Here is a 14,146-nt window from a genome sequence, read left to right on the forward strand (position 1 = left end):
CTTGGTGATTGGGTGCAGGGGTGAGGGAGATGTCGAGGACTCTCAGTTTTCGGGCTGGAGCGACGGGTGCGTGACGGGGCAGCTCCCTGGTGCGGCCACACTCTGGGGGGCAGAGCAGGTTCTGGGCAGAGCCTGGGAACATGGTTTTGCACGAGTGGAGATTCAGATAGGTGCCTGCGAGCCATCCGAATGAAGGCGTCCAGGGAACGGCTGCATTTTGAGGTCTGAGTGAAGAAGAAACCTCTCTGCTGGAGGTAAAGTGTAGCGGTGACGGGCGTATGAGTGGCGTCTGAAGTCACAGGTGTGACTGTCAAGTGTGGCGTGCAGACAGATGAGGACAGAGCCACGGTGGACGGACGCTGTGCTGCCCAGGTAGGTGTCCCGTCAGGACTGAATGTCTCTGTCCCTTGGCTGTGGGCCGACAGCCGTGGCTTGAGCCTGGTCCACGGATTGCCCTTGGGTGGAGAGAGCCACCTGCCCAAGGCCTTGAACTGTTCGGGAAGGGCACCCTCCCGCATCTCAACCAGGGACGGCTGAAGAGGGCTGTCCGAGTTGCAGAGGCAGCTGGGAGACGGGCTGAGGGCTTTGTCGACACTTGGCTGCACTCAAGTTCTCAGTCTTACGACTTTCTTTCCTTCCCTTCTTCCTCCCTCCTCCCTAATAAATGTCCTACGTTCAAAGCTCCCTGCGCCCCAAACTTTCCCCTGAAATGTGACTTGTTTTAGAACATGGGCCGGGCAGCCTTGTGGTAGAAGAGTCAGATGAATGGATTGTTTGACAGGAAAGGAGTCTCTTGGGAGGCCTTTCAAAGATGTACATTTCCGGGTGAAATTCAAAAACCTCAAAAAACCTTTATTATCAAATTAATGCTTTTTCAGTGGATTCCCTGGCTTGCGTTGGAAGGGTTCTGTGCAAGTCACCCTGTTTGTCCTGAGCGGTGCTGCCTTCTTGATTCAGAGTTGCCTTCCTCAGCTCTTTGCAGCCAGTCAGAGGAGAAGTTTGGACTGGCCTTTCTGCCATTTGCCGTTGTGCCTCTCCTTCATCCTTTTTGATTTCCCTTTTAAATCACAAGGAGGCAATGGCCCATTTCCTTTCTAAGAGGGAAGAGAATCTCTCGCTCTTCATAGCTTTCTGACTGTTATTTGAAATTCAGATGCAGAGCTCCCAGCCAGAGTCTGAGAGCATAGCTCGTTTTCATGCCTGCCCCTGGGAGAGTCTTAAGTTTCTAAAAAGCTTACATTCCTATCACACCATGACGTTTGGAATCACATTCGTAAGCTGACAACTTAACAAGATTTATCATGAGGCATTTAAAGTGCTTTTATCATCTCTTTCATGGGCGATGTATCTATACGGGAAACAAAACGGAACACGTAAGGTAATGAGCCCATCACAGGAGTGTCACAGGTCCATTGATATTTATGTGTGTAAAATATTATTTCCACACGAAGCATCACTCGAGGCGTTTGGAAAGAGAGTCACGTTGTATTCACTTTTCCCCTGCTTTCAGCGCTGACGAGAGTCCCAGGAATGGGAACAAACGGGAAAGATGCATCGATGAACCCGAAGACTGAGGTCTGACACCCGGTGAGAGCGCGAGAAGTGAGAAGCGCGAACAGGAAGACACGTCATGTGTCCGAACGATCTCGTTTTCCACGGGAGGAGATCAAAGGAATTTGTTTTATCCTTGAGGCTGAGAGATGCACGTCAATTCAAATATGCTTTGACATATTAAAAAAATCACCAAAGACATAATTTTAAAACATACGCATTCCTTCCAAATAACTGGAGAAAAAACATTTATAGAGGAAACAATGAAAGAAATCACAAAAATGATGCCGAGTATAAGACATTGCATGTCGTCATCAGAGTTAATTGTAAACGGCTGGGAAGAACAAATAGATGTGGAGAAGGAAGCATTTACAACAGTATTTAGGCAGAGAGGAATTCGAGTCACAAAACACTAAATGAGACAAATAAACTGTTTTACATTCCTTAAAGCAAAATTCACAAGAAGGTGTGACTTCATGAACATATGGACCACATAACATAGCTTTAATGCAAGGAGAAATATCACAGTAGTAATGGAAAGTAACAACACCCCTTTCTAATTTCTTGAAAGATCAAGCAAGTATAAAAATCAATGAGATAAATTAGATTTAATAGTTATGTACACAAACCTATATTTATATAGGATACAATTTCTTCATGCTCAGAGAATTTTAACACAAATAAATCATGTCTTGGGCCACAAAGAAAATTTAACACATTCCCCACAACAGAAAGTGTACAGAAGCACTACTGGACCTCATGCAATAAAACTAGAAACTAGTCTCAAAAGATATAAATTAGCAACAATAAAAAACCAAGCATTTAGAAATTAAAATAAAAAACTTATTTTATTGGATGATGAGTCAGAGAAGCAAATCTTTAGATCTAAAATAACTGAGGAATGATGATTAAAAAAGCAGCACTATTCCAGAGGCCAATTGAAGTAATAGCATTTATTTCTTTTAGTATCAAACCGGAAGAAGGCAAATCAGTAAACTAGATATTTGTCCCAGAAAGTTCAAAAGGAAAAAGTGAGATAAACTTCAGGAAATGAGGGAGAAAATAGTTTTTAAAAGTAAAATAAATTAGAAAACTAAAGAATCACTAATGTGAGGTGATTTTTAAAAATGCTTATCTAATGATTGAGTAATAGTAGACACTTGTTTTGCACTCACAGATGCTCTAAGCACTTTACGTGTGTTAATGCATCTAATCCTGTGGGCAACCCGGTGGTATCCACACTTTACAACGAGGAATTCACTTCAGGGTGTGCCACAGGTCAGGAGGAAAACCCACGCAACTGACCCTGTTCGGCAGGGTGTGGCGCTGCCTAGATATCTGTGGTTTGGAGTGCCCAGCGCTCCCTCCTGCTTTTTGGAAACGCTCCCTTCCTTTCTTCCAAGAAATGCTTTTGTCCACTCGCACCACGCGGCACTGGATCAGGGCTCACATCCCAGTTCCCGCTGCTCCCCCGGCTCTGGGACCTCGCGTGACCCGCGGGATCACAGCAGCGTTGTGAGGACAGCAGCGGGCGTTCGTGCACTGCCTGCTCCGGGCCAAACGCTCTCCCAGGTTATCGCGTTCCCATCTCACACCAACCCTGCCACGTGGGCGCTGTTGGAAATCGCATTTTGCAGGCGAGGGAAGTCGTCTGAAAGCGCCCGGAGGAATGAATGAATACCCACCGCGTGCAGGGGAGATAGTAAACATTAGCTCCCCTGCCCTCCTTTCCCCAGGTCCGAGCCCCGCGCAGGGCCCGGACCGCTGCGTTTCACAGTATGTTGTTCCGGGAGATCTTCAGAGGTGGCGCCTTTTCCCAGGAAAGGGGCTTTGCCAGTTTTTCTAAAGGCTCCAGGATTGTTTGTTACACGATGTGTTACATTGTGTGTGTGCTTGTGGCCAGAACCCCTCCCACTTTCTTGAAACCATTTTGTCCCGTGCCGGTTGTGGCCATGCATGAGAAACAGCAGGTGGTGCCAGATGACAGATGGTGTGGGAGCCCGTCCCCGGTGGGAGGGGGCGCGAGCGAGCGAGCGAGCCAGCGAGCAGGCGGGCGGCTGCCAGGAGCTCAGCCCTGCTCGCTCGCGGGCGCCTCCGCTCTCAGAAGCTCCCGATCCAGACGCACGCGAGGCGCTGTCCTTTCAGCACCGCGAGCCGGCCGCGGAGGGAGGACTCTTGGCCGTCCTCCTCCTCTTCGAATTGGCTTGAATCGGCTTCGATTCCCAAGAGCGCGGCGCAGTAAGTAGGCATTTGTTTCTGCGATAACCACTCCCCAGTACCCCGCAGCCCTCCGCCGTCCCTTTCAGCCCCGCGACAGCCCCGTTTTGGCTAATAACGTTCCATCAGTGGGACTGACAAGAGGCATTCAGCTGTGCGGGGCTGCTGGGGGTGGGGCGGGAGCACCGCTCTAAGGGAGCTGGAGAGGAATGGGTGTGATTTGTGTGTGTGGTTGGCAATCTGGCGATGCGGGGCTTGCTAAGTTTCCATGCAAGGAAAAAAAATGGCCCCTCCGCTATTGAGGAAGCGGAGTTACTCCATGGCTGAATAACAGGTTCGGGGTTAAGCCCGTCTTTTTGGGGGTTGTTTTGTGAAATTGTGTCTCCTGTACAAGCTCCATGTTATGTAAAGGGGCACACGACCCATCGAGACAGGGAGTGTTATTTGTTGTGCTTTAGGGAGATTGCCGAAGGGAAACCGATAGAATCCAGTAGCAACCATGGTGGTTAGGTGAAGTCTTCCCTGCTGCAGAACGACCCAGAATGATAGGATTTAATTGTGTGCTGAGAACAAGCTCTCCCCTGACATGCTATGCCTGTGTGAGCTCTAGTGTCTTGCACATTTTTTTAAGCCCGTGTATTTTTGTGTGAGTTCCCCAAATTTGAGGACTGTTGAGCCCCGTGGGCAGACGGCATATTTGGATGATTGGAGAAGTTTCCCGGAGAAGGGGAATCATGTCAGGAAATCCAGAGGGAGACCCATGCCCGGTCCCCACACTGACAGCCGCCCGAGGAGTGAGGAGCGGCTGAGACGGCGCCGCTTCCCCCCCTCCCCCGCCCGCCCCCCTCGGGCCGTAACCGGAATCCCGCTGCTCGCCCAGGTCGGGAAGACAGGCTCGAGGATGGTGAAGCTGAACGGCAACCCCGGCGAGAAGGGAGCCAAGCCGCCTTCGGTGGAGGATGGCTTCCAGACGGTCCCCCTCATCACCCCCCTGGAGGTGAACCACTTGCAGCTGCCTGCCCCAGAAAAGGTAAAGCGGGTCCCTTCTGGGCAGCCCCCGCCCACCCCCACCTCAGGGAACAAAGCGGCAGGGCATGCCGCCCCCCACCCTTGCGTCCCCGCGGCGGCCAAAGACGCTGCCTTTCTGGTAAAATGTAGCTCTGCCTCCCGGAGGCATGACATCACTTGCATTATGTCAGATTTATGGTAAGTGTTTCTTCTTTGTTTTTTTTGGTTCACGTGTCTCCCTATTTAAAGTTTTACCATGCCAGAGGGATACGAATAAGCTTCTACACGGTGACAGAGAAAATGGTCTTGATTGTTTGGGGGTGGTGTTTCAAAAATCACCGGGCCTATACCCGAGCCGGTATAGGTCTGGGGATGGAGGCTTGGATGCGGTCCAGCACGCGCCCGGCCAGCACCTGCCAAGGGAGGCCTTGTCCCCGTGCTGGAAGTGGGCTGCAAAAAGACGGGTGACAGAACCCCTGTCCGGCAGAACACGGCACACAAGACGAGCCTCGCGGTGCGTGCCGCTCCCGGGCGCCCTAAGGGCCGTGACAGCAGAGGCGCGGGAACAACTCAACCCCACTTTGGGGAGGAGGGGCTGGCGGGGCAGGCGAGGCGAGCTGCGGAGGACGTTTGAGTCGGGCTGTCACAGGTGAGTACACACCTTCCAGGTAGCCAGACCGTGGGAGGCAGAGGTATTGAAGGCAAAGGGCACGCATGGGAAATGGCATGACCAGTGCAGAGTGTGTTCGGGGGAGGTGTGGCTGGGAAGGAGCACCTGGCTGAAGGGACACGTCCTGGCGTGGGTGTAGTCCATGAGGAGTGGAGGTGGGCATTTATGCAAAGGTGTGGGGGGGGGTGGGGAGGTGGCTGGCGCACGGACACAGGTGGGAGAAACCTTGCCATTTAAGAGCCATTGAGCGCACCTGGGCCTTTATCAGGTGAGCTTTTGCACACTGGGAGAGAGAGATTTGGAGACAAATTACGGAGCTCCCTGGCCGGAGAGCGAACAATGGATCATCCTGTCTGTTTGATTCTCTCATTGGTGTCTCCGGGAGGGCATTGTGTGTCTGGACCAATTGGCTCTCTCCGGTGAACAGAAGAGGAGCCAGAGCTAGATGAAGGGCCCGGCTGATTGGCTGGGGGTTGAGTCATCTGTTTTGAAAGTGCAGAGTTTGTCCATGTGAGAGTGTGCACGGGGGTGGCAGAAATAAAGACACCTGGAACTGTCCTGAGAAACAGGTGAAGTCTTTAAAAATTAAGCTTGAACAAGCAATGAACACTCAAGTGATGCGGGGGACAGCATTAACGGGGCGTCTGGTGCAGGGGGAGCAGAGGTTCTGACTGCATATTAGGGTCACCTGGGGAGATTTTGCAAATCCTGAGATCCGGGCCACACCCCAGAACAACTGAATGAGACTCTCTGGGGGTCAGACCCGGGCAGCACAGTTAATTAAGTCTTGCTGGGTGACCCCTGTGTGTGTGCAGACGAACCTGAGAAGCGCTGTGCTAGACACACCGTACTGCTGGGCGTTGGGATTATGGCTCACATGGACAGGTGACAAGGTGAAAGACCAGAGAAGTTTGGTTAGTTCCCACGCTCACAGAAGGAGTGTGTGGTGATGCTGGAACTTGAGCCCAGATATAGCAAAAGCTGGGGAGGAGGGGAGCTATTCCCTTGAGGTTTTGCGAGGCTTCAGGAAAAATTTTACCCTTCAGCCAACACCTGCGGCCTCGGAGACCTGCATGCCCTTGAGAGGTGTGCCGAGGAAAGGGACCGTGGTGAGGTCATCTCCCCCCCGGCCCCGACAGTGCGCACACCTGCAAGTCATCCGGACATACTCTGACCTCTGTCCCTGTCTATTCCCCCGTCCCGCTCTGTCCTCCTGCCTCCGCGGGCTTTCTTCTCCCCTTGAGAGAGGACACAGGCCTAACAGCCACTGAGCACCGAGCACAGAGGGACCACAAAGCTGTCCCAGCCCGAAGGGTGAACACAGGGTGGCCCTGCGTGGAAAGGCAGACCAGTGCATCCCTGAAGGTGCAAACCCCGAAGGAGCACAGCCCTACAGGGCCCCGTCACGCAGCTTCCTTCTGGTGTGCACAACTGAGTCTTCCCACCAGGCAGGCCTCAGTTTCCTCTTCTGCGAAGTGGGGACGATCACACCTACCTCCCAACGGTCAGAACCATAGAGGTGGCTTCATATGCAAAGTGCCTGGGACAAAAATAACTATAAGAGAGTAGTAACGGCCATTTTTAACAGTTAAGAGGACCCATAAGGAAGTTGCTGTTTTAATCCAGTTTTTAAAGATGATGACGCTCAGGCACTGAGGGGTAAAGTAGCTTCCTAAAGCGCATAGTTGGCAAGCATTCCAGCAGTGTCGGGAGGACCTAGAACCCAGGCAGAGTTGTTCTAGAAGCTTCCGTCTTGGCAGGAACAAGGAGCCAGCTGGCCTGGGCATCCACATTGAGCCGCCAGCCCACGGCGCGGCTCCCGTGAGCTGTGTTGCTCAGGCCTCTGTCTTCTCTGAGTGGGGCGTTGAACTAGCAGTTTTCTGTGCTAGTGTCTAGCTTGTATAACCTTTACAAGAGCAGCCAAGCTCTCCCCCTGACATCGGAACAGACGTATTAGGCGTGAATTCCGCTCCGCAGCCGAAGGGGTCCCGCGCAAGCCTCACGGCCATCGCAGACGGCTCCCCCGCTTCCCAGCCTCCCTCGGCCCGTGACGCGGAGCACGTCTCCTGTGCTGTCCAGCCTCCTTCCGTGTGCGGTGGGGCCGACACCCTCGGGACCCCCTCCACGGGGCCCGGGGAGGGCGAGGTGGGTCCCGACCTGGTTGTCAGCTCTCTGACGAGGCTCCGGCCGGAGGGTGAGCGAGGGAAGCTGACACGGCTGTCGGAGAGAAGTCGGTTTGGCCCCAGCGTTCAGTCACGGTGCTTCTTTTTCATGGAAGTGAAATGCAGAGCGTGCTTGGCCGGAGCAAGGGCGCACCTGACAACTGTGATGCCGGCGACTGTCTTCGCATTTGTTCGCTGAGTTTCAGGGGGAGTCTTTGGAGGCCAAACGGACAGGACACATCTGTGGCATCCTCGCCCCGGGCTGGGGACGGGCCGTGCGGGGCACTCACAGCCGCTGTTCCAGCTTATCCTCCCTGCAGCCCCACGCGGTGGGCGCTAGTGAACCCATGTCACTACAGGGGAAACTGAGGCTCAGATCAGTGGAGTGGCTGGCCCGAGCTGCACAGACGGAGAGGAAGAGCTGGGGCTGGAGCCCCGGTGCACCCGACACCCCGGTTCCCCCCACAATAATGATACAGCCCCCCACTCCCCGCCCAGAGAGTGTTTCTTCAAATGCCGCATGCCCTCATGTGGCCAGCTCCTCCCCGAGGTGCTGGGGGCCACTCCCCAGGGCCAACCCCGCCTCCAGGGCCCCCGGCCCAGTGCTGGGGGACTGGCACCTGCTTCGGGAGGGGAGGGTGCGGGCCTCTCGGTTGGGGCCCCCTCTCTTCTCCCAATCACTGCACTCGGTCTTCCACACTGCGCCTGAGCTGCCGTCCCCAGAGCTGTGACCAGGTCCTTTCCCTGAGGAAGCCCTTTCAGGCGTCCCCACGGGGTACCATCCGCAAATCCTCACTTCGGTGCTTCCTGGTCCTTGGTTACCTGCTCCACGGGCTTCCAGCCGTGTACCTCAGCACCGCACGTCAGACCGATCTAAGGCGATGGGCTCTGTCCCCCAGGGGGACACAATAGTCAATGTCTGCAGACATTTCTGGTGGTGACACTGAGCACGAGGGCCCTGGCTCTCCCTGTTGTCTGGAGCCTCGGTCCGGGCACGCAGCGGGCGGCGGGAAAGACCGGCTGAATGAGGCCTGCTGCCCCCTGCCCAGCGTGAAGGTGGGCGTGATTCCTGCAGTTGGCAGGCCTGGGGGTAGGCTGGAATCTCAGCAGGTGGGGGGCCTTCTCCAGGCCACGGGAGCCAGCTCTCGGGAAGCTGGACCATCAGATTTCAGGACCTGCTCTGGGCCCTCACCGATTTCAGTTTATCTGGGTGGCCGCAGTAACAACACAAGGGCCCCCACAAGCCCTCTTGGAGGTCATTACCGTTACCCCCACTTCACAGATGCAGAAACCGTCTCGGAGAGGCGGAATGCTGTCCCAGGACACGCCCCGGGAAACCCGGGCAGCCGAGGCTGCACACAGGTGTGCTGGGAGCGAGCGGATGGCAGGTGGGCAGAAAGCAAGCCACAGACAGGCCCAGCCCCACGCTGGCGCAGCCCCAGGTGGCTCGCGCACTTGGCGAGCCGGCAGCCAGGCTCTTGGCAAACGGTCCTTCCCTTTCGACGGAGTACTCCGTCTTTACACGTCTTGGATCCCTGCCTGGCAGGGGGGAAGGAGTGCAGACACTTGGAGGTCAGTTACGGATGCTGGGCACGCTTTGTATTTTACACAGTAGATCACATGCTCGTTGTTGTTCTAGAGTCTTGGGTTCAAATCCCAGCTAACCTACTTACTTGCTGTGTGGCTTTAGGCAAGTTGCTTAGCATCTCTGGGCTTTGGTTTTTTCCAACAGTAAAGTGAGCCTAATACCTACCTAACGGGGTTACTGCAAGAGAAAAACACGAAAATCGTCTAAAAGCAGATAGATGGTGCTCACTGGAGTTTCCTTTCCTCCTCTGGCCATCGGGAATATAGCTCCTAAAGTGGGCGTTTTTGGAAACCGATTGTCAAAGCGAAACCTGCTGAGAAGCCTGGGGTTTCAAGGGTAGGGGGTGCAAGGGCCGGATGGGTGGGCCCGGAAGGTTGGCGGAGGAGGTGCCGCTCTTGTTACTGAGTCCCGTGTCCTTCCTCGCCCTCTCTCGTGGCTCCACCGAAGAGCTTCTTTCTCTCCCTGAGCTGTGGGATCAGAGGCCCAGCAGCGCCTCCCCCGGGAGCTGCAGAAGTGCCCGTCCCTGCAGGTGCCGGGCCCTGCAGCCACCCGGTCCTGCTTCCCAAAGACGCTTAGGAGACGGGACTGGAAATCACTCTGAGTTGGGGGACGGGCCCTGACTGCGCAGTTCCAACAAGCAGGTGTAAAACGACCACCAAGCATATTAAGAATTCCGTATAATTTAAAAACATAATTTTGAACCAAATAGAGCTTTCTGCCTATCAGATGGCAGAATGAATCGCTAGTGGCCGGTGTTGCTAAGGCGAGCAGTTAGCCGGCCTCGGTGTGCGCTTGTGGGTCATGGAATCAGGTGCAATGCTTTCCAGAGGGGGCGCTGACACGGTCTGTAAGATGTCAGCTGTGTGTGCCATTTTCCTTGGCTTCCAGCCGGTAGGACGTTATCCTGTGGGTAGGGTTTAGCAAGGATGCAAAGGCCAGCGAAACCCTGGGAACAGCCAGGACACTCCACAGAAAGGGGAGGGCCAAGCAGACCCTGGTGCTCGGGTGTGGGGCACGAAGCGGCTGCCGGCAGGAGGAGGCGGACCAGCCCGTGTCCACCCGACGGGCACACCGCGTGGTGAAAACAACCTTAAAGGGCACCGCAGGGGCGGTCCCGGTTGCGGGGACACCTGCGTGTGTTTCATGCTTATGATTTACAGAACAGTTTGAAAAGTCTCTCGAGAAAACCGTTGAATGCTTAAGGTGAAAGGATGGGGGCTTGGGAGAGGGGCCATTGGAAGAAATGTATTCTGTATTTTGAACACTTTTCACCATGAGCACGCATCAGATTTTCTGTTTTTTAACTAAAGTCACCCCGATTTCCCAGATGATAAAACAGTCCCGGAAAGCTGGCGTGCCTTGCTCGCGGTCACACACAGAGATTGGGTTCGAATCCTGACGCCATCACCTGACTGCTGTGTGACCCCAGGCAAGTTCACTAGCCACTCTGAACCCCGCAATTTCTTCTTGTTGGAATGGGAACAATACCTTCCTCTGAGAACTGTTTAAATGTGAAATGAGAAAATACGGTACGTGTCGAAGGTTTATCACAGTGTCTGGCACGGCGTAAATGCGTAACATGAGGTGGTTATTATTATTGCCGCTACTATTGTTCTTGTTTTTATCATGGTCGACTCCGCCCCGGGGTCTCTGTTCCCGGGAGCGCAGGGGCTGGCCCCCGGCCGCCAGCAGAGTTGAGCAGTGGGTGACGGGGACGGAGCCTCCTCCGGACCACAGGTGGCGGGCGTGGCCGTGGAGCTGGGGACCTGGTTCCAGCCCAGGGAGCACACCCTTGCTCACGGCAGAAGGAGCTGGGAGCCCCCGGTGGAGCACCCTTGGGAGACTCCCTCGTCTGGCCCCACACTACCCATGCCACACAACTGGCGCTCAGTGATTCTTGAATGGTGACCTCACTGGTGGGGGGCCCTTGGATCTGAGCCAGAAGCCGGGGTCCCAGCCTTGGCTCTGCCTCTTCACGGCCATGCCGGGAGGTGGAGTTGCTTCTGCCCCTCGTCTGCAGAATGGGGGTGAGTGCGGAGAGGGTGGGCTGCCGTGAAGGAGTGGAGCGTCTGGCCCAGTGCCGGGCGCAGAGCGGGCACCCCCTTCCCACAGCCCGGCCGGAGAGAGCAGGACAGTCTTGACACTGACTCAGAACGGCCACTTGCCGGTCATTTGGTCCCAGGCAAGCCACAGCTCTCTGGGGCTTGATTCCCTCGCCTGAGACCCGGGAATGACGACTTTGAAGGACAAATGCGAGGGTTGGAGAGACGGTTGCCAGGGGAGTTCGGAGGGTGAGCTGGGCCCTCAGCCCTGTGCCTGGCACATAGTAGGTGCTCAGCCGCCGGCCGTTCTCTGTCCTGCCCGGAGCAGCTCTCCGTGCCGCCGGGATGAGCCGCAGGGCGCGGTCCCACCAATTTTCGGCCAGTGCGGGTCCCGCTCAGAAAAACACAGTCTCGCTTCCTGTCGGGCCTTCTGCACTGGTATGTGCCGCTCCTGCCAAACCGGGGCCTCTTCATTATTGATAATCCCGGGAAGCAGTATTTAAAATTTTTATGATCTGTACTTTGCGCCGTCTGAACCGCCATGTATCATCTGGCCTCGCCAGCGGACGGGGAACAGAGCCAGCTGAGGGGTCCTTTCGGGATGAATAATTTATCCCATTTCCACAATGGCATCATTTCACACTTGGGTTAAATGATGTTCTTCATATCGGCCACCGACAGGGCCCTGCGAACTGATACAGAAATGATGAAAGCGAATTTATTTCTTTGCCCAAATCCACAATGATAGTTGAAAATCTGGAGGTCCATTTTTCCCAAATATCTCTAACCACCCTCTTGACAGGAGATATCAGGAGGGTCTTTTTTTTTTTTCTGTCCTCTCTTCACTTTTGCTCCCACTTCTGCTATTATTCAAGGAGCTCGGGGCTCTGTTTTGCTCCATTTTCCCCCAACTGCTGAGAGCGGAGCCTTTCTCTGCAAATTTATGTCCTCTTCCCTCTTTGCTTATGCAAGCTGGTTCCTCCAAGGCCCAATTAATAACGATTGGCTAACATTCCTTATGCTTCCCCCTGCATAGCACGAATAAAAGTGGCTGTCGCGGCATCTCCTTTAATGGAAGGGGACAGTTTCTGGCTCCTCTCCGTGAGACCAGGACACCAAGCTCCATGACACGCCTCACAGCTGGTTGATGCCAGTAACTTCGTGGGGCCAGGGCCTGCTGCTTTCTTCATCTCCCCACTGGGGTTCACTGCGGCAGCGGCCTCTCCCCGAGGTGCGGTGCACCCCTGGATAGCCCCTTTCGGTTTCTTAACCCTCTCCCTGCCCCTCGCCACCCCAAGTTCATCTCCACGGTGCTTGGCATGCCATTCAGAGCCTCTGTCTGCCCCCTGCCACCTCGCCGGCCTGTTCCCTGGCCACTCAAACCCCCCCCCGTTTGTAGTTTCCCCCAGGTGCCAGCCTCTGGGTGTCCTCTGGGTGTCTGCTGGTGCATCCGCCCACTGGGTGTAGAAAGCTCTTTTCCCTGGGTTTGGGGGGGCAAGAATGGAAATGTGGAGGCTGCCCGAGCGAACCTTCCAGGAGAGATGAGGATGCTCTGGACCTGCATGGCAGAGGTGTGACTGGACGGACAGGTCGACCCGGGAGCAGTTTTTAAGCAAGCGGGAGCTGGTGATGGAATGGATTTTGGGAATGAAGGGAAGGGTCGTGGGAGATTCCTGGGTGCGATCTGACGTAAACGATGGCGTGGATCACGCTGCTATTTCCTGAGCTCGGGGTCACGTGGGGAGGAAAGGTCGAGGGGCAGCCAGGTCAGGGAACCCAAGGGCCTCGCATGGACGTGAGACATTTGGGTGTGCCCGTCCAAGGGCAGGTGTCCCGGGGGGTGGCCAGAGTGCTGGACCGCAGATGTAGAGGCGGGAGTCGTGAGGATGCAGACGGACTTGGAAGCGACGGGAGGGAGAGCCCTGGGGGAGGAGGCAGTGGGGGTGCTGGAGAGGAGGAGGAGTGTCCGAGACCTGGCCCCGAGAGATTCTGACACCCAGAGGTCCCGCCGAGGCGTGCTGGCCAGCAGGCAGGCAGAGGACCGCGGTGGAGACGGCCCGGAGCCCAGGGCAGGGGCGTCCCCAGCAGCAGGGAGGGGCGAGCCCACCACAGACTGGCTGCCGAGGGCCCGAAGGGGGCGGTCAGTCCAGGCGGGTGGGCGGAGGCCTGCTCTGGGCGTGGAGATGGGCACCCAGCAAGGTAGCACTTTCGTAGGGTGAAGGTCAAGTGTCATGCCGCAGCCTGGGTTGCTTTGGCGAAGAGGCGGCTGACCTACAGAGAGGAGCAGCCGACCGGGGGATGGACACGGGTCGGGTGCCCCGCTGTCCCTTGGCCTGTGTTTGAACTTGGTGGTTTGAAGAGTGAGGCTCTGAAGCCAAAAGAACTGTTTTCACTGGAAAGGCACTCAGGGCGTGAGCGACATCTCATGGGGGCGCAGGGCCAGCAGGACACGGGTTTGGAGGCTGTGCCCCCAGTTCTGGCTGCACTCTGCACCCCCACCCGTGACTGCAAATGGCAAACGCGGTACTTTAAAAAGAAGTGGTATATGTATATTATAAATATGACAAAGTAGTTATATGTTAGAAACCTATAAGTTCTATGAACAAATAATCTATAAATTGTATGTGACTTTGAACCTGATACCTCAGAGGCTGCCTAGCACCAAAGGCTGGGCAGTCATGGCCCCAGGGCTGCCGGCGCCCAGGACACCCTGACTCGCTCAGCAGGGGCTACCTTAGGGTCACTGTCCGCGTGTCACAGGCGAGGCCCCGAGGCTTGGGCCGCTCCCGCGCCCCACACAGCACGGTGGCACGCAGCGGCACCGTCTGCCAGGCCGCCCCTCCCCCCGCTCTGCCCCCAGAGTGGGCTGGCGTTCCGTGAACGCCTCGGCAGGCTGACAGCGCAGCTC

General features: G+C 55.6%; 1 protein-coding gene across 1 annotated transcript in view; it reads left to right on the top strand.

Annotated features, from left to right (window-relative positions):
- The first annotated feature begins 3,597 nt into the window (after positions 1–3,597).
- Positions 3,598–14,146, top strand: part of NSG2 (neuronal vesicle trafficking associated 2) — a 38,347-nt gene continuing 27,798 nt past the window's right edge. Inside the window, exons 1-2 of the mRNA XM_028528736.2 lie at positions 3,598–3,789; positions 4,649–4,798. Coding sequence (XP_028384537.1) covers positions 4,670–4,798 — 129 coding nt within the window. The 5' untranslated portion in view covers positions 3,598–3,789; positions 4,649–4,669. The remainder of the gene's footprint in view (positions 3,790–4,648; positions 4,799–14,146) is intronic.

This window comes from Phyllostomus discolor, chromosome 13, assembly GCF_004126475.2.
Source record: "Phyllostomus discolor isolate MPI-MPIP mPhyDis1 chromosome 13, mPhyDis1.pri.v3, whole genome shotgun sequence".
NCBI lineage: Eukaryota > Metazoa > Chordata > Mammalia > Chiroptera > Phyllostomidae > Phyllostomus > Phyllostomus discolor.